Raw genomic sequence first — 24,906 nt, 5'->3', positions numbered from 1 at the left:
TCCCTCCCTGCATCCTCCCCCAGGGTTTTGCAGGATTTCACCTCCCATACTGGGAAACAAAAGCAAAAAGAAACACCGCGGCTTTTTTTATTATGAAGTGCAGGAACGGGGTGTGAATGCCCGGGCAGTAATTCAAGCGGGAACATGGAACTGGAAAGCTTTCAGCTCCCAAACTCGACCCAAGCCTCAGCACTTGGCTTTGTGCTGCTCATTCATCCACAGGGTTATTTTTGGATTCCTCCTCCTGGGAGAACAGGATTAGTTTTGTTTTCAGTGTTCCTTGGAGAGCAGCTTGCTGAGGGAATGACTTAGCAGAGAAAAACCCTCTTGGCTGGTCGGGGTCTGCTCGATTCCATGATTCTGGGTGGGAAGGTGATGATATTTCATGTCCCTTGGGGATTTATTCCCACTCTGCTCTTGCTGGGGCTTGGATATCTCATTATCTATGGATAATTATCTGGAGATAATGAGGTACCTGCATCTCTGGGTTGCTGGGCCTTGTCTTTATTGCTTTCCTGGGGCAGTAAGCAGATTAGGTTGGGATTTTTATTTATTTACTAATAACTGTAGGCCCTGGCAGGATCCAAATCAAAATTTTGAAGGAGATAAAGCTGGAAAAATGTTGGACGAGCAATCAGACTTGTCCATGCCATATTTTCTTAGACTCATAGGATGGTTTGGGTTTTAAGAGACTTTAAAAATCACCCAGTTCCAGATGTCATTTTCTCCTAGTTCAACCTAAAAAAGGATCTTACCCTGGATAGAAAGAGATCCAGAGCAAAGAGGGGTGGGAAAAGCTATAAAGACCCATCCCAAAAAACTCTCAGAGTGTGGGATCTGACTTCCAGGACAGGGAGAGATGTGGGAGTGGGTATTTCAGAGGATGTTTGGCTCTCCTCCTCTCACTGCCAGCACTCACTTGGAGGCTTGGAAGGAGCTGGCAGCTTCCAAGGCTTCAACTCTTTCTTCGCTCCAGAAGAAATGAGTGGGATGAGGGAACCTGGATCCCTCTCTTCACAAGAAGTGTGCTTTAAATTTAACCACCATGGCAGCTGTTGGGAGCCCTCCCTATAACCCTCCCTAATCCTTCCCCCTCCACTTCTCCATCCCTTCATCCCTGTTTTCCTCTGCCCCTCTCCTCCAGCCAGGCTGTGTGTGGGAAATTGGGACTGTCTGTACAGCTCTCTTATCCCAATTAGCTCGCTAATTAGAGCCTCATCAGGGTGCTGCTGCTGCCAAGGATGTCTCCAAGGCAAGAGCTGCTAACGAGGCCGGGAAGTCCCCAGGAGGAGCCCTGGGGATGGTGGGGTGGGATAAAACTCCCTCTTGTCCTCTTGGGCAGAGCAGCAGGTGCCGGTGTCCCAAATTCCTTGTGGTGGAATGGAATTTGGGAATTTTTTGGGGGGACTGAGGGGATGTGCCTCCATTCCATATGTGGGACGTGTTTCAGCTGTAGAGGAGGACCCCATCCATCTCCCTACTCCCCTCCAAATGGCTGAGTCAAATAAACCATCTCTGGTTTGGCTCTGTTGGGTAATTTGGGGGATTTGAGGCATGGAGAGGGGTTGTCTGGCCCCTAGGAGCAAACCCAAGGTCATTTTGGAGGGCTGCTGTGTTTAAAACCAGGGAAGCTGTGGGGTTTGTGGCACTGGGTGACTTTTAAATCCCACCTCTCCCTGTCACCGGGGGATCAGTTGAGTAGCTGATCTCTCCTTCTTCCCTGTTCCTGGGCTCACAGCAACCCTGTGGGGGTGCTGGGGCTGCTTCCATCACTGGGTACCAAACAGAGAGGGTGCTGATGGCTGGAGGGGCAAAAAGGGTGGGAATGGCCATGCCCTGAGCGGGAATCACCACCCACCTTTCCCCCAAAGACACACTCCCAAGTCGTTAAAAATTAATATAAAAAATAAAACAATAAAATAGAGGTTAAATAATTGAGGTTGAATAATTTAAGTTGGTGTCTCCTGTGCCAGCAGGTTTCATGCCTCAGCAAGGAGCTGCTCAGACCAGCTGAGTCCCTAAGGCAGAGATGAACTACACGGGAAGTTGAGAGAAGGAAATTCACGGGAAAAAGAACAAAACAGCAGATGTTTGCTGAGACAACAGGTAGAAACTCCCCTCTCTGTGGCAGAGAAATAGAAGAGTGAGAAAGTGTTAAAAATTAGCTTTCAAGAGTCCAGCTGGATGCCTGGCAGCAGGGATGTGGCCAAACCTGGACGAGGAAAGGTGTTTCTTGAGTAAAGTTATGTAAATGTTGATCCAACTCATGCTTAAAGGGATTATCTACCATTTTGAAGGAATTGTGATTCTGTTCAGAGAGGCAAAAATTAACACTGATCGTTTTAATGCCCATAACTCCAAATAACAAGCCGTATTATCCACCCATTTGCTTGTTTTAATACATAATAACTGTTGTATCTTGCACACTAATATATAGTATCTCATAATTGAATGCAATAACTGTTCTCTAATTGCATTACCATTTGACCAAAGAAAATATTAATTAATATCACCTGACCGATGAGCTGCAGACAAAGCAGTGGTGTGTAAACTTCGGAGCCAAGGGACTGGGAATTCAGCGCCAGCTCCTCCCAGATCCTTGTTTTCTTTGCTGCTGCCACAAAACTGCCATAAATTAAAGCTGTAAGTGGAAAATAATGCTTGTGAGGCCAAGGAGAGGAGAATTCAAACCCTGCGTTCTCGGTCTTTGTTCAGTGATGTAATAAAAAAGTGGAATTATTTCTTTTTCACTTAGAAATCTTTATTTCACACTGCCTGAGGGAGCTGAGCCTCTGCCACTGCTTCACTCCACGGCCTTGGGCAACGCACTCGATCTGCCAGGATCTGTGTCACTGGGTTAATCATATTTACGTGCCTTTTATGAGGGTTAATGATTAGTCCGGGAATGTTTGCATGGACTTTTCCAGACGCGACTCCTTAAATAAACGCTCCGTGTTAATGCTTGGGACTGGCAGGGGTTAAATCCAGGAGGAGTGGCTTTGCTTTGGGGCGGGAAGGGACTCTGAGGGGGCTCAGAAGCCATCCCCAGCCCACCCCAGGCGGCCAGCCGAACCCTGGCTCTACAAACGAGATGAGAAAGAAGAGAATTTTTGTGGACACAGGGACTTGTGTCCGGCCACATCCCGGTAGGCTCAGCCTGGGGAAGGATTCTCTGTGCTCTGTAAGGGGGGAGCTCCTGTTTCACAGGGAATCCCCACAATGCAGAAGACACAGACACGATGTCTGTGCTGCCTCCTCACCTGAGCTGACCCGGCTTTGCTCCCTGCTGCCTGCGTCGGACGCTCTTTGAGCTTTGGAGCCAAAGGCATGGGCTGCAATGGGGGATCCTTTTCACGGGGACTGCCTGTGCCGCCGAAATTAGACATAAAACTCCCGAACACCGGTGTAGCTCTAAGAAGCAGACGTTATTATCCGCCCGGATACGGGGCGGGTGACTGCGCCTACGGTGCAGTCGTGGCTCAAGATGATACACGCCTTTATTAACCGGCGCCAGTCCATCAGAAAATGTTACATATGAAGGTCTTGGCTGTCACGGTGAGCTGTGCACGTGTTTTTGAACAATTTGTTGCTCAGGCGGCCGTGGAGTTCCTAAACTGGATTGGACCGAACGAGTTGTTACCGTGCTCTCCGCGTTCCACAGCCACATCACGTCCCTTGAACTGTGACTTCGCCGTCAACACCTGCCCCAGGGGTCCCCTCGATGGGGGTCCCCTCTTACGGGGATGCCTGTAACTGGGAGGACCTCCCTAATGGGCAGTGCCTGTAAGTGGGGGCTCCTTCCTGGGGGCCCTCCCTAATGGGGACTGCTTGTAGGGAGAGGTCCCTTAATGTCGCTCCTCCCTAGTGGGGTCCCCCTTTAATGGGAGGGTGGTTCCTAATGGGGACTGCCTGAAATGGTGGCCCCTTCGCTGGGGGCTCCACACAGTGCGGGTCCCCTTAATGAGGCACCGCACAATGAGGGCTGCCCTTAATAACGCTCTCCCCCACCGTGGGCTCCCCATGCGGCCCCTCCTCTATAACGGGGGCTCGCTGCAACAGGGACCCCTCCGTACAGCGGCTCCCCGGCGGCGGGTGTCCCCCGGAACGCCGGGGATGTCCTCGTGCCGAGAGTCCCCGCTCCGAGCGCAGGGACAGAGCCCCGACCAGCTCAGCGCACATGTGGCTGGGCTGTCCTGTCCCGCGCCGTCCCCTCCCCTCCTCCGGCCGGCCCACACGCACACCCAGCCCTCCTCCTTCTCCACCTCCTCCTCCTCCTCCCACTTCCTCCGCACAACGCGGGCTGCCGGCCGAGGACGGGCTGCGGTTCCCCGTTCTCCCCGTCCGCGTCGAGCCCCCACCCGAGGCCGTAGCGATGCGCCGGGGGAGGCACCGCGCCGCAGCCGCAGGTGAGTGCGGGGCCGGGGGGATGCGCGTCCCCAGGAGCCGCGCTGGAGCCGAGGGATGCGGGGGCAGCGGGGCGGGCGGACCCCCGGCCAGTGCCGCGCTTGCCTTGGGGCTCCCTCGGCGGGTGAAACCCTCGAGCAGAGGGGGGATCCCTGTACGCCTTCCTCGGGCTCGGCTGCTTCTTCTTGGGCCGTGCAAGGAAAAACGGGTCGCATGCTCCAGATCCCGGGGTTTTTACCCATTTATGGACACTTTGGATCATGCGGCTGATTGGCAGCGTGAGTGCGCTCAAGCTCCTGCGAGAGGTTTATTTTGGGGGTCGCCGGAGTGTTGCCCACACGGAAACGGTGGCCGTGGGTGTGCGGAGGGGACAGAAGGATGGACACGGCCACCCACCCCTGCCACATCCATACCTCGTGTCCCGGCAAAGGCCTGCGAGCACCGAGGGGGTCCCAGCCGTGACCGTGGCCAGCCTCGGATGTGACATCTATGAGTCGAAATGGGATCGATGCGTTTTGGAGGGCTTTTAATCCCCCAAGTAGAGAGGCGCGCAGTCGCTGTACCCTTCTGGTGACCGCTCAATGCTCCCTGAAGTTTTTCGGGTTTTAAAATAAAAGTGAATATTCCTGGGAGGAAGGTTTCAGCTTTAATCGCAGACAAGCCGTGGCTTGGTGCGTGCATTCCATAGGGATACTGCCTTGAAAAGCAGCGGGCTTCGTCCACGGCAAGGCTCCGGCCGGGCTTTTACCCGCATGGGAGAAGCTCGGGAGCTGCAAACTTTGTGGGAAAAGGACAAGATGTGGAATAAGGGGGTCGGGGCCGCTGAGGCGTATTGTTTGTTGCCCCAAATGACCGAAGTTTGGGGAAGCGATGCCGGTGACATCCGAACCCGCCGGCCGTGGGAATGGTGACCTCCTCGCAGGATCCCAATGTCCCCGAGATTGTGAAACCAGGATTGCAGCCGGCCAGGGGAATCCGCCTCCTTACCGGTGGAGTCCATTGGTTTCGGGGAGACCCCGGGAACACCCCCCGTGCCCCAGCACATCGCGGGGGGGGGGGCGCTGGGGTTGCTACGTGCTAGCCGGTTTAGGAGATTTTATTTCTCGATCCCTGCTGGTTGGCCGGGAGTTGGCGGCTGTTTTGGGCATCACGTGGCGATGGAGGAGGCGGGAGACTGCGATGAGAGGCTCCCGCTCCGGGCATCGCATCCCGGGGAGGAAATTCCGGGGAGCCTGCCTGCCCCGCTGATAACGCACACGGGCGCATTGTTCGGAGCTTTCGGAGCAAAAAAAAGAGATGTTTGAGATGTTCCCAACGGCCTTGGCAGGCCGAGGAGGTGCGGGAGCCCTCCTGTGTCCTTTGGACACTCAAAACGCGGCAGATAAGGCTCCCGTGGGAGCTTATCAGGGAGGTTTCGCTGGTGGTGGCACGTGTTCCCTCTGCGCTTGGTTTTACTTTTACTCCCTCGCGGCCAAACGGCCCCTTGTGGGAAAAAACGCTGAGAAGAAGGAAGGGAAAGAAAATAATATAAATAAAAGAGGAGTAAACCGGTTGTGTTTATTCCACCCGCTGCTTTTCCCAGCTGTAGGGTTTCAGAATTACTGGCTGCATGTGATGGGGTGCTTCCAAGCATCCCGCCCCCCCCCCCCAGCGCTGATTCCCACGTGTCCCTGTCCTCCCGCTCTGACTGCATGAAGGATAGTCCCAGAGGGAAAAGGCTGATGGTGACATCAAAAGCAGAGCAGTTTTCCTGGCGTGGCGCAGGTGTGGAGATGGCACCGGTTGAGCAAAGTCCCTGTGGATTTCATGAGGAGAGGGAGCCCCTCTTCCTGATTTCGTTAATGAGCTCAGCCCTACCAAAGGATCCCTGTGCCCGGCTCCGGCAGCTGCAGTGGCATCACTCGTCCTGCTCTGCAGCCCTCCACCCAGAATTTAACTCGCAGCTGGGTGAAACAGGGCTATTGCATCGAGCCCCGTGGCGTCACCCGATCCCGTGGTGACAGGAGGGCCGGTGTCACAATATGCCCACGGCGGGGAGTTGCGGATCCCCGGGGCTTTGGGGAAAGGGGAAGAAGCAGTGGGGAAACGTCGGGACTCCCAAGGTCTGGATTGCTGTCCCAGCTTGTCCACCCCTAATATTGTCACAGCTGGGAAGGGATCCCATGCCTGCATTGCCGTCCCACGCAGCATCTCCCAGGGAGATGGATTTAAACACCACCCTCCCAAGAGATCCCTTTTGGAAGGAAAATAACCCAGTGTGGGGATTTCTTCAAGCTCTCTTCAATTCGAAGGGAGCCGTTTTCCCTGGATCGAAGTGCTGGCAAATTTAATTGGTACTGCATGTCTTGGAAATGACCCCAAGGACTTATCCTGAGGATAAAACTGTTGGAAGTTATGTGGGGGAGCTGCTTCCAAGGGTGCAAGTGTTAGCATTCAGAAACATAAAGTCACACGGAGGCAATCCTATGTCGGTGCTTTATTGGAGAGCGCTCGGAACACAGGGGCAGCGGGAGCCCCAAATCAGTGTTTGCCGGACATACAGAGGCCCGTGCTTTTATGTTCTTGCGTTATACATATTAATGAGTTGTTTGAATCAACATCTCCCCTAACTACCAATCACAAAAATCCCACTCATCCCCGCCCCCTTCCCTTGATTTATTACCCAGGCAAAGTCATACTTGATTTGGTTAAGACAATAGCATGAAAATATCGTCCTGGCTACAGGAAAGCTAACGTTCCGTTCCCGAGGCCTCGCTGTCCTGCACGTCCAGGCCTCGCCTTTCTATCTGCCTCCACCACCTCCCCAGTTACCCGTTTACAATTCTTACAATTTTAAAATTCATTTTAACCCTACACTATCACAAGCAGGGAGGGAAGCACGGAGGTTCCCCTGGGGATTTTCAGAGGATTCCTGAAGGGAAGCAGTGTCCTTCCTGGGAAGCGATTAATTGAAACTTGCATGAGAAACCCACCGGGAAGGCTCAGTGAGAGGTGCAGCCTCAGTTGTGCTGTTTTGGGGTGAGCTGGGGAGCTCTGGTCCTCTCCAGCAGAGCTGCATACCACCACCACAAGTTTCCCCCCCATATCTGCTCTGTTTCCCCTGCTGTTGATGTGGCTTTTATCTTATCTGCACGTGCTCTTCCTCCATTTCCTCCTTGGCTTCTCTGCTAACTCTGCCACAAAAGGAAGAGAAAAAAAAAAAAAGCCAAACCAAAACTGGTGGAGATCCTACTGTAGGGAGTCCATCCCTGGGCTTGGGGTTGCTGGGCCATGCTGGGTGACAGGGAGTGACATTTGGCCATGCTGGGACGGTGCTGAGGGATGCTCAGGTTTGTCCTGGAGCTGCTTGGGTGATGTACAGGATGCTCAGGTGATGCCGGGGGATCCTGGCTGATGGCCCAGTGGTGCTCTTGAGGCTCAGGTGATGATCAGGTGTCTCAGTGGGATGCTCAGGAGATGCTGGGTGATGCTCAGAGAGCCCTTGGGGTTCTCCGGGCTCAGGACTGTTGCTGGGACAGGCTGCCAGCTCCACCTGCTGGCACCCACCACCTGTCACTGCGGGCCAGCACCCACCCCACAGCAGCCCCAAATCCCCAAAGGGAGAGGCTGAGCTGCTGCCTTGGGGTAAAAACCTCCAATTACTTTACAAGATGAAGCCGGGGATGGAAATTTTGGCCCCTCGGTGTCTGCTTTCTCCTCACCTGAGCTGACCCACCTCTGCTCCCTGCTACCTGCAACAGGCGCTCTTTGAGCTTTAGAACCAAAGCAGCCAGAGCTTTCCAGGGCTTTTCCAAGGAGACAGATGGAGAAATGCCTTGCCAGCCTCCCAGGACTTCCCTCAGGGGCGGGGAGGGTCGGATCCTGTGGAAAGGGGACATCCCTCCCCAATTAAAGCCTCACGCTGTAGAAAGAGTACAAAAGACTGTGCATCTCCAGTTAATGAACACTCGGTTATTGGACCTGCAGTGACATTCCCCTGTGGAAATGGACTCGCATGTGCAGAGATTCCCTGTCTTGATCCGAGGCCTGCCTGATGCACTAAAAGTTCGTGCTAGGATTATCAGTTTATTTATAGTTGTTTCATTTGTGTTTTCATCAAAAGTAACTAGTTTGGAGACCAAATATTAGTCAAAATATTACTTTTATACATTGTTAGCTTCATTTTTGCTAAGTTTATTTTGTCTCTTTACTTGAAAAAAAATGATGTGGGAAAAGATTTTTAGCTTACGGAAGTATGATTTTGTCTCAACCAAACTTAGCCTGGGAGTTAGTGCAAGGATTTATGCATATTTGGAACAAAAAAGATATGCACAACTTCCCATGCTCTACCTCGGAAGCCTTGAAATTTACCATGATGAGGCTACATTTTTTCAGAGATATTAACAGGAGAGCTGAGTAATCTGGACAATGCAATAGAAAAAAGGTCACATGATCTTCTGTCCCACAATACTGCAAATCACCCGCCCTGGGAGAAGATTTGGAGTGAGCAGCAGCAGATGATGGAATGTTTGAGTAGGGGGTTCTGTAAGAGGCTGGAATGTTGGTGGTTAATGCCTCAAACAATGGAGCATTTGCAGTAAACTGCCCAGGTGCAGATGGGCGCACACCCATCCCAGCCTGCAGTTATCTGTTGAACAAGATAAGACGCTGATAAGAGACAAACCCTGCCAAGTGGGATGCTGCTTTTTGGTCCTGTCAATGTCCCTACTCGAGTGGCTCAGCTGTGAAAACTCCCCTTATCGGGACATTGGAAATTAGCCTGCAGATATTCATCCCCTCTGATGGGCCATAGACGCGTCTTAAAAGGTGTCACAAGCAAACAAATACTCCGAGGTGTCCAGTGACCCACGGCATTACATCATCCAGAGTAAAACTCCCTGCCCCAGGGGAGGTACCTAGGCGTTCCCAGCGAGTTAGGCATTATATTAACCCCTGGAACTTTGTGTTTCCTGCGCTTCCCTCACGGCAGACAGATCATCACGGTGGAATTGCGACCTCCCAGTCTCGTAAGATCCAGGGGTGGTGGGATCTTTCTGCTCTTAACCTTCCCTTTCTTTTCCTTAGGCATTGTTTGAAGTGTTATTTTTATGCTTTTATATTGCTGTATTTCAGTAGGTAACAACCAAAATGGCTTCACTGCAACCAAATTGTTCTACAGTAAACCCCATCTTTTTGTATACGTATTTATAAACACCGGTTATTCAGCGTTGTTTCATTCTAATCAACCCCCAGAGTTCCATTAACAAGAACCTGGGTTACGCTCCCCCTGCGGGGTGGGTCGGAACCCTCAGTCACCCTGTGCCACCACAGGCTGCTGGCTGTGGGGACTTTGCTTTGCTCATGGCTTATTCTCTCCCATCCAGGAAGGCCAGCAGCTCACCTCTCCCGTGGGGACACCGGCACCGTTGTATAAATGGCCTCGAAACGGTACTTGCAGTCTGCGGACGCCGTGATTCTCAACAAGCTACCTCGTCCAGAGCCCGCCGCCGGCTTCCTGCCCAGCAAAACCCCAGGCACATCCAGCCCCGTGCCCCACCCTGGCTCTGAAAACCATTTCAACTACAAAGGCTCCTACTTTGCCTGCCCGCTGCAGAGCCCCGAGGGTCCCGAGCAGCCCCCGGCTGGCTGGAGCCCCGCGCCCGCCTACCCGCACTACGGCCCCGGTGCCCTGAGCCAGCCCGTGCCGGCCGAGGGGCCACTGCTGGGCTTCCTGCCCTACCCACCGGCGAGCCCGGGCACCAGGCTGCAGCCCCCAGACACCCAGAAGAGCAAGGACAGGCTGAGCCAGGAGCAGCTGATGGCCAGGAAGAAGCTGGACAGCCCCAGGTGCCCCTTGCCGGTGAAGAAGCCGGTGGTGGTGAAGAAGGCAGCTCCTCTAGCACCTAAGCCGGTGTACGGAACCCCCGCCTCCTTCCTGGCTCCCAGGATGGCTCTGCTACTGGGAACGCAAGCAGAGAGCCTGCAGCAGCGCCCAGGGGAGGTAAACTGGGCCCTGCCCCCCGCCAGCCACCCTCTGCACCCCAGCGAGCCCCACAAGAGGGGTCCCTGCTCTGACCACAGGCTCCAGCTGCTGCCCTCCAGCCAGGCCGTGCCTTCCAAGGAGCAGCTGGGCTCCCCCGCTGCCTTACCTCACTGCTGCGTCACCTTTGATAAGTACGGGCCACCCCTCAGCACCCTGTTCCTGGAAGCAAGTTGTCCCTCTCCCCAGAGCCAGAAGAAGGTGCCGGAGTTCCCCAGCTTCAGCCTGGACCCCTGGCCCAAGCTCCAGCCACCTGACGCCAGCCCAGTGGCCCGGGACAGGACAGCAATGTGCTACCCGCTGCCCCCCTACCCGCTGTCACCCCACAGAGCTGGCCCCCTGTGCCACCCCCCGGCTCCCAGTGTGGGGGAGCCCAGTGCCCTGCCTCGTTTTGGCTATGTGGGAAGCAGGGAGCCCTTTCCCAGCACCTACCTCAAGCCCCAAGCCCCCAGGGGTTACTTCCCCAGCCCCCTGGAGCCCTACGTGCCGAGGACGGGGGGTGCCAGGCTGGGGGCGGTGCTGAGGGATGCTGAGCCACCCAGGGATGCCGAGCTGCCCAGGAACACCGGGTACCCAGGGTTTGCTGTCAGCCTGGGAGATGCATCCGTATTCCACGCCTCCTTTCCCGGAATGGAGACAGGGTGTGAGCAGCATGGGGTGGACAGTCTGCAGTGGAGAGCAGCACCGAGGCACAGCAGCGCTTTCCAGCCTGTCTGCACGTCAGAGAAGCTTTCTGGGGGCTCTGGTGGGCTTGCTGAGACATTTCCTGAGAGAAGAGGGAACTGGGAGAAACCCAGGCAAGGCGTGGAGGAGCCCCATTATCCAGGGAGGAGGAACATCAGCCCAGCCCCTCAGGACACCCCCCGTGGGGGACCAGGGGAGGAAAATGCCAGACAGGTCAAGGACCCAGCCAAGGAGCTCATCCGCCCTTCTCCATCCGTGACCCCCACCCAGGGGCTGGAAGACCTGAAGGACACCAAAGCTTTGTCATCCTCCCCACCCATGCCTGTGATCCACAACGTCTTCAGCCTGGCACCTTACCAGGAGTACCTGGAGAGGGCCAAGGGCTCAGACCCCATCCTGTTCTGCAGGAAGCACCTGTGGGAGGACTCCTCACCCCAAAACAAGGATGGGAGCCAGGAGCCTGCTGCCCTCAGAGACGCCTCGGTGGTGTCCAGCCTGAGGTCGGGCAGCGGTGCAGTGCAGAGCCAAGGGGAAAGCTGTTACAGGAGCAGCCCTAAAAAGCCAAAGCCTGTGCCCCAAGAGCTAGAGTCTCAGGAGGGCAGCCCTGACAGGCCGGGCACTGAGGAGCCACCCCCTGAGGACATGGTGCTGGACCTTAGCTTCAAGAAGAGAGTGGTAGAAGCTGGGGACACCCAGAGACCCACTGGGTGTGCAGAGGGGACACTGGAGCAAGAGGATAAGGAGGAGAAGGAGGCTGCAGGGGGGAAGGTGGGGTTGGAAGAGGCTGCGCAGCCCCGGAGGCCTGAGGCGGACTCTGGGGACAGGAGCAGTTTCCAGAGCTCAGTCACCTTCATGTTCCAAAAATACAAGCTGCTGCCCTCCCTCCCACCCAGCACCGAGCCGCCCCGGCGGGACGGCAGCCCCCAGGCCCCCCAGCCCAGCCCCCCCAGCAGCACCCCCACGCCCGCTCAGCCAGCCTCCTCTCCATCCTGCACCCCCCTGCTCCCACTGCCTGGGCCCCAGCTCAGCAGCATCATCCTAGGCCCAAACCCTCCCCAGACCCTGCTTCCCAAAGCCCCCTCCACCCCGGGGGAGGAGAGGGTCTTGGTGGTCAGGCAGGTTGGTGATGTCCCGGCACGGAGTCGCTCGGGCCAGTACTTCACCACCCTGCACACCTTGCTCTGTGACACGATTTCAGGCTCCGTGTCCCGCTCCTCCCCGGAGCTCCTGCGGCAGTGGCTGGAGAAGGCTGACCTGGCAGAAGAGCTGGGAGAGATCCCCAAATCCCTGCCCAAGCCCAGAAATGGCTCCAAGGCTCCCAATCCTCAGAAGCCCAGCAATGGCAAGGAGATCTGGCTGGCTTTCCAGGACGTGGCTGAGCTCCTCACCAAACTGCTCTCCCAGCTGAACACCTTCATGTTGTCTTGCCCTTTCCCCCATGTTGTCCGGGCGGGAGCCATCTTCATCCCCATCCACGTGGTGAAGGAGAAGCTCTTCCCAAAGCTGCCCGGGAGCTTTGTGGACCAGGTGCTGCAGAAGCACAAGGTGGAGCTGCGTCCCACCACCCTCTCGGAGGAGAAGCACCTGAGGGACCTGGAGCTGAAGAGCTGCACCTCCCGCATGCTGAAGCTCCTGGCGCTCAAGCAGCTTCCCGAAATTTACCCTGACCTGCTCAACCTCCACTGGCACAACTCCATCTGGCAGCAGCTCGGTAGGTAGCCCAGCATCTCCTGGGGTTGGGTCCCTGGGGCTCTCCCAGGGATGTTCCAGCTGCACCTGCCCTTCAGGTGCTGCTGGTCTTGGGGAGCATCCAAAGGTGCCTCAGCATCCCTGTCCTACCGAGGGTTCTGCCCAGCTTTTCCTCTGTGGGTTCTGGAGGGGGGAAAGTTTGAGCTGGAAGGGAGAAAACTCACCCTGGGGGTATTGAGGAGGTTTCAGTCAGTTCCAGGCCACCTCTGCCCATCCGAGGGTGCAGTGTCAGACCTGCCACCCGTGGCTGTCCCATCCAGCTAGTGACTTCACTGCTGTGTCCAGATAACCTTTTGCTGCTACTCAAGGCCCTTACCAGCAACTTTATTTCTTCCAGGTTCAAGCTCAGACACTGGCCAGCAGCCTTCCAAGTAGGTAACTCCTGTTCCACGTGGGTCTGTAGGAATTTATAGGGTTTGTTTGTCATTTTGTGGAGGTGTATGTGTGTGGATTTCATGTGATGATGAGCAGCTCGAGCTGGCTGGGGAAGCTCCACTCCCTGGGCCGGGCTGGAGCAGGGATTCTTCAGGATGTGGAGGTGTGCCCTCCCTAACCACTCTTTTCTCTCCCAGGTAGCCCTGGCATGGAGGCACTGAAAGCTGATGGCAAAGCACAGCCACAGACAGATCAAGGAAAAGGAGGCACTGGGAAATGTGCCAAGGGCAACAGCCAAATGATGACGGGAGTGGGAAGGTCCTGAGTCCCCAGAGCCATTGGATGCCAAGACTGCCAGCAGCCCTGCAGGCAGGTGCTCAGCTCCCACCAGCACCAGAATTCTCCAGGATGCTGATACCTTGCCAGGGACCCTCTGGGGATACTGCTCAGGACGGAGGACAGCTCAGTGGTGCTCCAGGGACACACACAGGGATGCTGGTGGGTTATCCAGGCCCGCAGGCATGGGCTGGAGCCCCTCACAGCAGTTGGAGTTGCTTTTCTGTGAATGGATCATCTTTTAGTGCACCTCCCGCCTCCATCCATGATTGCCCTGGTGAGCTGAGAGGGAATGGCTGGAGTTCCAGTGGAGCTGGAGCAAGAGCAGCATGGAAATGGCCACAGAACCATCCCCAGCCTTGGAATAAGGGGCTACAGGGACAACAGACCCCCTCCTGCTTTATCCACACCATTCCCAATAAACATCCCCTTCCTCTAGGATTTTCACCTTTAAGGTGCCACAAAGAACTGGCACAACAAGGCAAGGGAATCATGGCTTCCATAGTCCCAGGACTAAGTTTCTTTTGTTAAAAATGAAAATTAACATTTTACAAATGTTCTGGATTTACCTTTATAAGGAGCTGCTACCTTCAGGTCATGTGTTTTGGGTTGTTATTTTTTTCTTTAAATACAGTAATTTATACGTGTCTTTTTATTTAAACTAAAAGGCTGCAAGAAAGATTTGAAGACTCTTAAAGAAAAGAAAACCAAATCACTTTACACCCCAGATCCTGTCCCAAAGGAGGACGTGGGAGATGCACATCTAGGGACCACCTTGGTGGAGACTAAAGGGGCAGAGAGGGGAGTGATGCTGCCAGACCTTGGAAGGAAGGATCCTTTCATCCCAAAGGGTTACGGGCATCCCAGCAGGGATGTGGGCATCCCAGGACTAATGGACATCCCCTCACCCTGGGGGGCTGCAGCAGGGTACACAGCAGAGGCCTTAAAAACTCATCACTCAGGTGTTCTTCAAGCTGCTGCAGGGCGTGGAGGAATAAAACAAGGGTTTTTCTAAATTTGTGTTTCACTACAGGGATTATTTATTTTAAATTAAGAAAATGGAGGGGGGGGTGGGGGAGAAAGAAATGACCCTACCCAAACTGTTCTTATTTTAGCCAAATGGTGTGTTTGCTACTGGGGGATTTCTGTGGGTGCCTTTCTGGATTTCTGTGGAGATGGGATGAGTAAAGGGGATGCTGGTGTTCTCCTCACTGCCCCTCACCACTCCATGCCTGTGCACAGTGATTCAGAAAGCAGTGTTTGTGAATAATGTTGTTGTTTTTTATACGTATAGAAGGTTCCAGGGAAGAAAGTTCTTTCCCTTAATTTAATTTTCTTGTAAGAATATGAAGAGCTGCCTCACCTGGTTTAAAAGAGTTTGGCTTGTTTCCAGATATGTCCTCCTGTCTCTGCTTCCCAGTGTGGGCACAACAGGGCCTTCCTGGGTGTCCTAGGGATACTATAAAATATATTTGTCCTGGTTTAGGGCAAATTTGGGAGAAAACCTCTGGATGGTGTCCCTCTGGGAAGTAAACCCAAACGCCCCTTCCTCTAATTGGTCTGGGAAAGAAATCTCCTGGGAGAAAAGTGGAAAAAACTGTTTATTCAACTAGTAAAGTGCCTACAAGCATTAAAAAAATGGATAATATGAAACAATAAAACCTCTCACCGTTCTGAAGAGAGATGGCAAAATTGAGAAAGTCCTTGCTTGGCTCGCTCAGTCTCTTATCAGTCCCTCTGGTGCTGGAAAATGTTGAGGTCCGGGCCCCGGCGGGATGCAGGTGTGAGCTCCCAGTGCTCTTCTGGGTTTTCAGTCCAGAGCAGGTTTAAATAGTCTTAAGAAAAAGGGAAAAAAAAGCAATCTAGGGAACTTCTCTGCTTCAGCTAGCTAAAACGTAACTAAAAGCACAGGAGATCTCTGTCCCACTGTCCATGCTGCAGACAGCACAGTCCAGGAGCAGAATGGAGGAGTGAGAGCAGTTTTGGAAAACAAACTCGGTGCTTCTCTTTCTCCCCCTTTGCTCTCAGAACCAATCTTAAAGGTACAGAACATAGTATCTAACATAAACTGAACAGACAATTGAGGGTACAAGCATCATAAAGCCAGGACATCCCTCCCCTTATCGCCATATCATCAACTTACAACTAAACCCAATGTATATTCTAACTCACATACATTATTCATACACATACACAAACACACAGTATACGGCTGCATACAGACTATGGCAGGGACATTCAGCAAACAATGATATTTACACATGGTTCTCACCCAACACTCGGATCTCCCTGAGGCACACATCTTGTTATTCCATCTTTCTGCATTATCCACCATGTGCAGCCTGGTCCCTGAGCAAAGACAGTCCCTCAGATGGGTTTGAGGCAGATGCTTGAGGCAGAATTGATCCAAACTGTCTTCTCTAACAAACTTCTCATATGTACCACTGAGCCTTTGTCTCCCTTTATTGGATGCAGGGGCTCAGACTGGGCAGGGCCTGCTTTGTTGGTGGAACTTGGGGTGTTAACTAACCAGGTGGCCTTTGCTAGATGCTGCTCCCCATTTTTGAAAGATTCCCCCACCTAATGCTTTCAAGGTGGTTTTGAACAGTTTGTTGTACTTCTCCAATTTGCTTGCAGCTGGTGCATGGTAGGGGATATGGGGCACCCACTCAATGCCATGTTCCCTAGCCCAGGTGTTGATAAGGCTGTTGTTGGAATGAGTCCTGTTATCTGACTCAGTTCTCTCAGGGGTGCCGTGTCTCCACAGGACTTGCTTCTCAAGGCCTAGGATGGTGTTCTGGGCAGTAGCGTGGGGCACAGGGTAGGTCTCCAGCCACCCCATGGTGGCTTCTACTATTGTGAGCGCATGGTGCTTACCTTGGCGTGTCTGGGGCAGTGTGATATACTCAATCTGCCAGGCCTCCCCACACTTGTATTTGGACCCTGCCCGCCACACCATAGGGGCTTCACCCCCTTGGCCTGCTTGATTGTCCGGGCTGGGCGGATCTCCATGTAAAAGGTGTAGAAGTTAAAATCGCTGGTCCACAATATCTGCCGAGGGACCATCAGGAGGGAGTTGTTTCTGGTCCTGAGCAGGACGTGGGGCAGGGCAGACACACCTGGCCGGTGTCCATCTCGTTCTGGTGTCTGTGGAAATGCACACATACCCACGTCCCCATGTAATGAGGTCCCACGGACCTTCCCACTTGTTTATGATAATGTCTTTTATCATTCCTTTAGATTTAGGTGACTGGGCATCACCCAAAGACTGTAGCAATAGGAAATGGTTTAAGATTATTGGGTTTGGGGATTGTTCAGGTAGTGTTAAGTGATTCAATGTGTAAAGAGCTTTTGCTACTCTGCTCTGTGGGGTATTTTCACTTCCATGAGCTGAACAGTACTGTGCAATTTTTCAGTACAAGAGTCCTTAACCTCTGGAGCTGTCAGGACAACGGATTTAAAGCATCTTCCACATGATTAAACATATGAAGGAAAAGTCTTGAAGTTTCAGTAATTTATTATACAAAAACTTATAAAGATCTAATGCAAAGATTAGCCTCTAAGTCTAACAAATAAATCTTGTTGAATTTAACATTAAGGGGAAAGGAAATACAGACTGTTTTATGTTCTCCAAAAGGAAGGTGTCAAAATGCCCTTTGGTAATGGAATTTCCTCTGCCTGTAGACATTTCTGCACAAAACTCTTCAAACGTGACAAACAGCCCATCTGGCCAGAGCTGGTCACAGCTTCAATTCTTGGGATATAGGATTTCTGGATAAAGAACATTATTTTCCAGAACTGAATCCCGTACTGCTTCATCAGAGCATTGCCACACACTTCCAGGAAATCCAAAAGCAGCATAGCTGTCACATCTGCCAGCGGCTCCAGATTCAACATCTGTGCAAGCCAGCGCCATCCATAGCTCAGACCGTGAGGATGTGCCCCTTGTTTGTTTCCATAAGGCCACCGAAGCTGAATGATGGCAGCATAGAGACGAATCATTCCTGACATCCTTTTAAGAAAATGATCATGTTCTTCCACTGTAGAATCATGAACTTCATATCCAAGCATTCTCTGATACTCTTCCATGGAAGTCCCCTCTTTGCAGGCAGGGTAGAAGGGCACAGAGTATGGGCACTTTTTGTGCAGATGAGCTAAAAATATGTCTCCGACTCGAGGGTGTAATTCCCAGATTCCTGAGAGCACCGCAGCTATTGGAAAAGCTGAATCATGGTGAAAAGATACTTCTCCTTCCCCATGTCTCACAAACTTCTCTGCAAGTTTGTAACGAACAAACTCCAGCCCCTGTGGATGCTGGGTCACCAGCACCGTTTGCCCTTCAGTTTGAACAGGCTCACCGGACAGCAGGTTATTGATCTTGTCAAACACCTCTCTCAGCTTAGAGCCTGATATGCTCGAAATCTGGCTCACAGGGATTGTAGCTGCTTTCTGCAAGTTTGTTTTTATCTTCTTCACTTCAGTGTTGCCTTTGCAGTTTCCAATTTCACTGAAAGCAGCCACACATTGCTCAGCAGCATCCTGAAGCTGCTGGTACCACTGCATGATACTTTCTCCTGTTTTAACTTGAAGTCCTTCCTTCTGCTGATTTCCCCCCAGTTGCTGTGCAGGGACAGGAGTCTGCTCTTTTTTCTCTAACTCTTTCTGCTTTTGTTTCTTTTCCTCTTCATCTTTCCTCTTTTTTTCTTCTATGGCTGCAGTGATTTCCTGCTGCATGCCGGATATCAACCCTCGCATCTCCTGCAGGGCTCTTTCAGTGCTGTCCACATCTGCTTGAGTCAGGGACCCTCTCTCGCTCATGGCACGGATGAGCCCTGACACCAGTCCACAGATCTGGTTGCCACGATTGCTGTACGCAGACAGATTGATTCTGGGCAAGTCTTTGTGCCTGTAGTTGGGATCAAGCTGCTGGTTCAGCTGCAGCAGCTCCTCCTGGATGGAATAAAGGCGACGCAGTCTCTCCTGGCCCTCTTCCTTGTGCAAACATTCCAGCTCTTCCTGGCGTTGCCTCTGCTTCTCTGCCTCACGCAATTTTAGGTTCAATATCTTTGCTCTCTGTTGGTGTTCTTCCTTCAATTTCTCTTGCTGCTCCTGAGCCTTCCTTGAGCTCTTCTCCATTACTTCTTGCAACTCTTGGAATTCCTGATGTTGCTTTAGCTTCCTCAGTTCATCAAAGTGCTTCAGCTGCTCAATGGCCTGGGCATAGGCTGCCCTCACCATCTGCTCCTGCTTCTCCTGCCGCTGTCTCAGCCTCTCCTTTGCTCTCAGCCTGTGCGTCTCTTCATACATCTGAATGCTGCCTTCGACTTTTGCAGCTTTAGATGACAGCACTGCTGGAACAACTTCTTGATTTATTTCCAGGAGACTAAGGTGATCGTTTTCCTTTTGCCAGACAGTCACAGGATCGGGCAGCGCTGTCGGCAGCATGGTGATGGTGGCGATATTTTCGGGCTCCACTGAGGGATGATGGCTCTGTCTCACATCCCTTGCCGATACACAATCCAAAGAAAACTCCCGCTCTGAAGGTGGCAGTGCGGTCGTGGTGGCAACTGCTGAGGGATTCCCCCATTTGCTGTTTCTTCTGGGAATTTCTGATGACTTATTTCCCGGGCCTGCCCCTGAGTTGCAGGGACAGCTGGACCGGCCCTGCGGAGGTTGGGCAGAAGGCGCAGTCTCAGAGCCACACCAGTGGGCTCCTGGAGGAGGCAGTCCTGGCGCACGTGTTGTAGCAGGAGGTGTAGGTGTCTCTGGCACGCGCTGTTGGAAGGGCTGCACGGGCATAATTGGAAGAGCTGCAAAGTGCTTTGTCTCTGCAAGAGCTGGGCACCCCTGAAGTGCAGCAGCAGAGCCAGCATTGCTAGGCTTGGTCACAGAGGGCTTGTTTGTCATTGCTGCACAGCCAGGCCTGGTGGCAGAGAGGCCTCTGCAGCAGCCACGTGCCCCACAGCAGCCAGTTATCTCACGGCAGCCAAGCATTGCCTGGCAGCAGGCAGAAGCAGCTCCACACCAGCCAGCTGTTTTGTGGTGGGCAGTTGTGGTCTCAGTAGTCTCAGCTGAAGTGGCAGGGTACGGAGAAAAGGCAGGGCAGCCCGTCACAGCTCCAAAGGCTGGCACAGCAGGACGCAGAGAAGAGGCAGGACCCGGGGCAGCAGGACCTGGGATGGCCACAGGATGCCCGTTTAACTCAGCTTGGGAGCGTGGGGTGTCTCCGCCTCTTTGTTCACCGACGGTGTGCTCTACCACCATCACACCCTGGTGTGGGCTAGGTCCGTGGCTCTGCACAATGGCAGGATGATTGGCCGGCATATCGTCCCGGCCTGGGGCCATGGCGTGGTCCCGGGCAGCCACAGGGCGCTCTGTGGACAGGTCACGCCGAGCCGGGGAGCTGCTGCACCGTGCAGTGGTTGGTCTGCCTGTCCTCCTCCCCTGCTCACCCAGTACCATCCCCTCTGCCGCCCTCACGTCTTGCTCGCTCTCTAACTGTTTTATCAGGTCCAGGATGAGCCTCCAGGACTTGATGACATTGATGGCAGTTTCATCGCCTATGGCAGCTGCTGCAAGGATATATCTGCCAGCCTGGTCCCATGTTTTTAAGTCCAAGGCAGCCCCTTTGGACACATCCAGTCCATGGCCCCCACACCACTTTATTAAGGCTAGTAAAGCCTGTTTATCATGTTTAATCCCTCTTTTTGTTAAGATCAGACTCCATACCTGAAGTGTAGGGTCTTCTGGCGTTGACTCCCACGCTCCCATTTCTCCCAGTGTTGTCTGTAAATGGACCCACGTGGCTTTCCCTGCTGTTCCTTGCCTCACTCTCCACTACCCGCAGCTCTCTGCACTGCCCTTGGTTTTCTCTGCTGCCTGCAGTGTTCTCTGCCCGCAACTTTCTCTGCCGCCCGCAGCTCTTTCCTGGTTTGAAAAGAAAGGTGTCTGCTAAGGAAGGCAGGAGACTCCCTTGAAATGGAAAATGTAAACCCCCTTCTTCCAAAATATTATAAATTTGAAATTAAGGGGCTCTCAGGCAAAGATATGAGAATAGGAATAACAGGTCTTGAGTAGGAAAATTAAAATAAAATGCAGTAGTACAAAGCAATGACAGAGTCAGAATACAACCTGATACTCTGTCAGTCAGGGTGTTGGTAGCAGTCCGCTTAAATATTGGCTGCAGTCCTCCTGGAGTGGCAGATGTAGTTCTGTTGAAGCAGTGATCCTGTAGAAAGGTGTCGTTTTCCTCTGCTGACGGTCCAGTGGTGGCATAGAAGGGTCTGGTCTTCCTCTGGGAATCCAGTGGAAAAGCTATCTGTGGCGCTCCAAAACTCACATTATATCCAGGTAGGAACGCTTGGCTCCTCCCTCTGGGTGGAGCATCTCACAATGGGATGATGTAATTTTATCAGTCATGCAGTGAGCCTTAATGGCCCATTAACAGCAGATATCTCCCCCAGAGAGAGAGAGAATGGGTTGTGGAAGAGATAAGAACACTGTCCCACCTGGTTTTAACAGATGGTAATAGAATATTATTCTTGCACTGCAAGCTAAGAAAAGGTCTCTCTGCTGCCCACGGCTTTCTCTACTGCCTGCAGCTCTCTCCACTGCCCGCAGTCTTTCTGCTGCCGGCTGCTCCTTCCACTGCCCACAACTTCTCACAGCCCTACAAGCTGCCCGGCAGCAATCTCTGTTTCCCCGTCTCCCCACAATAACATGGCAGCTTGTTGTCCTCACACAGGGCACCAATCGTCGCTTGGGTGTTGGAGACAGGAATGTGACAAGCGCACACTGTGGGTCATGCAGCAAGAGCCAAGGTTTATTGTCTGACAGGTCTTTTTAGAAGGGTTTCAAATCCTCTGATCATAAAACGTGATTGGCTAAAGATCTTAACTCACCCAGCTCACTGGCCAATGATAGGAGTGCATCCATGATTCAAAGGGATTGGGTGAGGTCCCCTGTTTGAACTTAAATCCAATATACCATTAGTATGCTTGGGGACTCGTTTACTTCTATCTTCTAACAAGCTAGAGTGGTCAAGTTGGTCTGTTGGGCCAAATGATCTGTGCAGCTGTAGACCAGCTATAGCTGTCCCACCCTTGTACCCAGCGAGGAGGAACATCAGCCCGGCCCCTCAGGACACCCCCCGTGGGGGACCAGGGGAAGGAAATGCCTGCAAGGTCAAGGATCCAGCCAAGGAGCTCATCCGCCCTTCTCCATCCGTGACCCCCACCCAGGGGCTGGAAGACCTGAGGGACACCAAAGCTTTGTCATCCTCCCCACCCATGCCTGTTGTAATAGATGTACTGTATAAAATTCGTGTATTAAAACTGTATGTTGTCACCGGTAGGGACACGAAAGAACTACACTCACTCAGGTTCAGAGGTGAGCAGAGAAAGAGAAAGTTTATTATCATTTGTGATTTAAATAGGATTTGGAGTTTGGTCAAAGACTGGTAGATGAGAGGAACACCTTTCTGATCCTAGTGGTCAGTTCACCAGTCCTTCACAGACTGGAATGAAAACAATCTACTTGTTTATGTTACATTCGTGAGAGACTCCACTAGAAATATGTAAACAGTCATCAGAAGGCTAAAGAATCAGAGCGACAGTATGTGGAAAAATTTACATTGAAATTTTAAAAAAAAATGGATTCTTGGAGACAGTCCGAGGGTGCCTCCAAGAATTCCAAAGTCTTTTTTTAGCTTGGAGGTGCCACCACGACATTTGCAACATAACAGAAGAGATAACGTGAAAATGGCTCATTAATCACAGGCGGGCCACATCTTCGCAGCCACTCAAGGATCTGATAATGATCTCGAGGGAAACTAGCAGGTGATTTCACCCAAGTGCTCCAACAGAAAATTCAGAGACTCTTTTTTGGACTTTTCTTCAGGAAACCCTTTCAAAAACATCCCTCGGGGGATGAAGGACATTTCGGCAGTTGTGCTATATGCATGATGTCATGTTTTGGGCGAATTCGTGTTCTTTGCGGCAGTCGTGTTTTTGCCTCAGGGCAGAAAAATGGTATAAAGCTCCTACCCTGAGATTCTGAATTCGTGGCCATACCTGAGAGCACCATTGTCGATGCCGGGTGGTCCACCCAACATTCGGTCGATGTTGTCCTGATTTATCGTGGCATTTTCGAAATTGATTTTTGAAAATTGCTAAATAAATCTTTGGATTTTGAATTGGCTCGTGATCATTTATAACACCTGTGATCCACAACGTCTTCAGCCTGGCACCTTACCAGGAGTACCTGGAGAGGGCCAAGGGCTCAGACCCCATCCTGTTCTGCAGGAAGCACCTGTGGGAGGACTCCTCACCCCAAAACAAGGATGGGAGCCAGGAGCCTGCTGCCCTCAGAGATGCCTCGGTGGTGTCCAGCCTGAGGTCGGGCAGTACTTCACCACCCTGCACACCTTGCTCTGTGACACGATTTCGGGCTCCGTGTCCCGCTCCTCCCCGGAGCTCCTGCGGCAGTGGCTGAAGCAGGCTGACCTGGCAGAAGAGCTGGGAGAGATCCCCAAATCTCTGCCCAAGCCCAGAAATGGCTCCAAGGCTCCTGTTGGGTGTTAGATTTGATTCTTTTTTACTTATAGAATGCCCCCCCCTTCCCCCATAAGCTGCTAGGAAACTAACTACTGGGTACTTACACTTGTGCTTATGGGCACTTATAGGTACTTAAGCAGAACAAAGTGGCCAAAGGAGAGGAGTGTAGCACCTGGCTACACTTCTTTTGTCTCTGGGAGTTTCTCTCCAAGGGGGAAAATTGCCGCGAGTTTTGGGGGCAGAAAAAGGACGAGCATGGGGGCAGCTGCTCTCTCTTGCTCTCAGCATCGGAGGGAAGACGGCCAAGCTGCGGCTGACTGCGGGGAGAATTCACTGTCACCACCAAATCCGGTCCTATGAAATCTATCACCATCTGTTTATGTGCCCAGGAATTCTGAGCTCGCCTCCTCCTGCCGTGCTGGAGCTGGGCTGGCCCTGTCCTGCCACCAAGCCTGCTCTGAGTCTTTTTGCTACGCTGTAGCGTCCACATCCCTGCTGGGACATCCCTGCCGTTCCAGCTACCACGCAGGGCTTCAGATACACCTCATGCACCAGCCCGGGATTCCTGCTCATTCCTGCCATCCCAGCTTGGTGCTCCTCAGAGTCCTGCAGCAGGGGCACCGGGATCAGACTGCCCCAGGCTTTGTGAAACAAAGCCCCTCCAGGTTCCTGGTTCTGTTTTGTTGTTAATGCTGTAGTTGTTGTTTGTTTGCCTTGTTATACATGCTAGTAAAGAACTGTTATTCCTATCCCTATACCTTTGCCTGAGAGCCCCTTAATTTCAAAATTATAACAATTCAGAGGGAAGAGGTTTACATTCTCCACTCCAAGGGAGGCTCTGGCTTTTCCCTGGCAGACACCTGTCTTTCAAACCAAGACAGCTCCCAATCCTCAGAAGGCCAGCAAAGGCAAGGAGATCTGCAAAAGGCTGCAAGAAAGAATTGAAGACTCTTAAAGAAAAGAAAACCAAATCACTTTACATCCCAGATCCTGTCCCAAAGGAGGACGTGGGAGATGCACATCTAGGGACCACCTTGGTGGAGACTAAAGGGGCAGAGAGGGGAGTGATGCTGCCAGACCTTGGAAGGAAGGATCCTTTCATCCCAAAGGGTTACGGGCATCCCAGCAGGGATGTGGGCATCCCAGGACTAATGGACATCCCCTCACCCTGGGGGGCTGCATCAGGGTACACAGCAGAGGCCTTAAAAACTCATCACTCAGGTGTTCTTCAAGCTGCTGCAGGGCGTGGAGGAATAAAACAAGGGTTTTTCTAAATTTGTGTTTCACTACAGGGATTATTTATTTTAAATTAAGAAAACGGAGGGGGGGGTGGGGGAGAAAGAAATGACCCTACCCAAACTGTTCTTATTTTAGCCAAATGGTGTGTTTGCTGCTGGGGGATTTCTGTGGGTGCCTTTCTGGATTTCTGTGGGGATGGGATGAGTAAAGGGGATGCTGGTGTTCTCCTCACTGCCCCTCACCACTCCATGCCTGTGCACAGTGATTCAGAAAGCAGTGTTTGTGAATAATGTTGTTGTTTTCATATGCATAGAAGGTTCCAGGGAAGAAAGTTCCTTCTCTTTATTTATTTTCTTGTAAGAATAATTTTCTTGTAAGAATATGAAGAGCTGCCTCACTTGGTTTAAAAGAGTTTGGCTTGTTTCCAGATATGTCCTGCTTCTGTCTCCGCTTCCCAGTGTGGGCACAACAGGACCTTCCTGGGGTTGGAGGGTCCCCAAATCCCCCACCCGATGCACTTCTGTGCCCAACCCCTCTGTCCCATCA

At 52.6% G+C, this 24,906-nt stretch overlaps 2 protein-coding genes and 1 pseudogene across 6 annotated transcripts in view; 2 read left to right on the top strand and 1 right to left on the bottom strand.

Annotated features, from left to right (window-relative positions):
* PPCDC (phosphopantothenoylcysteine decarboxylase) overlaps positions 1-2,750 on the top strand; it is a 32,590-nt gene extending 29,840 nt beyond the window's left edge. For 2 of the 3 annotated variants that reach the window (XR_010723031.1, XR_010723029.1), the window contains one exon: positions 1,977-2,750. The gene's annotated coding sequence lies outside the window, so the exon portion shown is untranslated. Of the gene's footprint in view, positions 1-1,973 lie in introns of all 3 variants that reach the window. The other variant, XR_010723030.1, reaches the window with a different exon arrangement.
* Positions 2,751-4,317: 1,567 nt separating this feature from the next.
* On the top strand, positions 4,318-17,302 carry CUNH15orf39 (chromosome unknown C15orf39 homolog). 3 transcript variants are annotated; one of them, XM_066196273.1, is made up of 4 exons: positions 4,318-4,406; positions 9,768-12,818; positions 13,194-13,231; positions 13,433-13,517. In XM_066196273.1, the coding sequence occupies exons 2-3, from the start codon at positions 9,818-9,820 to the stop codon at positions 13,229-13,231; spliced, it is 3,039 nt and encodes a 1,012-aa protein (XP_066052370.1). In that variant the 5' UTR covers positions 4,318-4,406; positions 9,768-9,817; the 3' UTR covers positions 13,433-13,517. The 3 variants fall into 3 exon arrangements, with proteins under 3 accessions (XP_066052370.1, XP_066052369.1, XP_066052371.1); XM_066196272.1 differs by lacking the exon at positions 13,194-13,231 and having other exon boundaries at positions 9,768-12,822; positions 13,433-17,302; XM_066196274.1 differs by lacking the exon at positions 13,194-13,231 and having other exon boundaries at positions 13,433-13,535.
* LOC136297015 (mRNA export factor GLE1 pseudogene) lies at positions 17,176-22,651 on the bottom strand (annotated as a pseudogene).
* Positions 22,652-24,906: the final 2,255 nt, after the last annotated feature.

This window comes from Chamaea fasciata, unplaced genomic scaffold (assembly GCF_029207755.1).
Source record: "Chamaea fasciata isolate MVZ Bird 193981 ecotype frontalis unplaced genomic scaffold, bChaFas1.0.hap1 SCAF_14, whole genome shotgun sequence".
NCBI lineage: Eukaryota > Metazoa > Chordata > Aves > Passeriformes > Sylviidae > Chamaea > Chamaea fasciata.
This window is presented reverse-complemented; position numbering and strand designations above follow the sequence as displayed.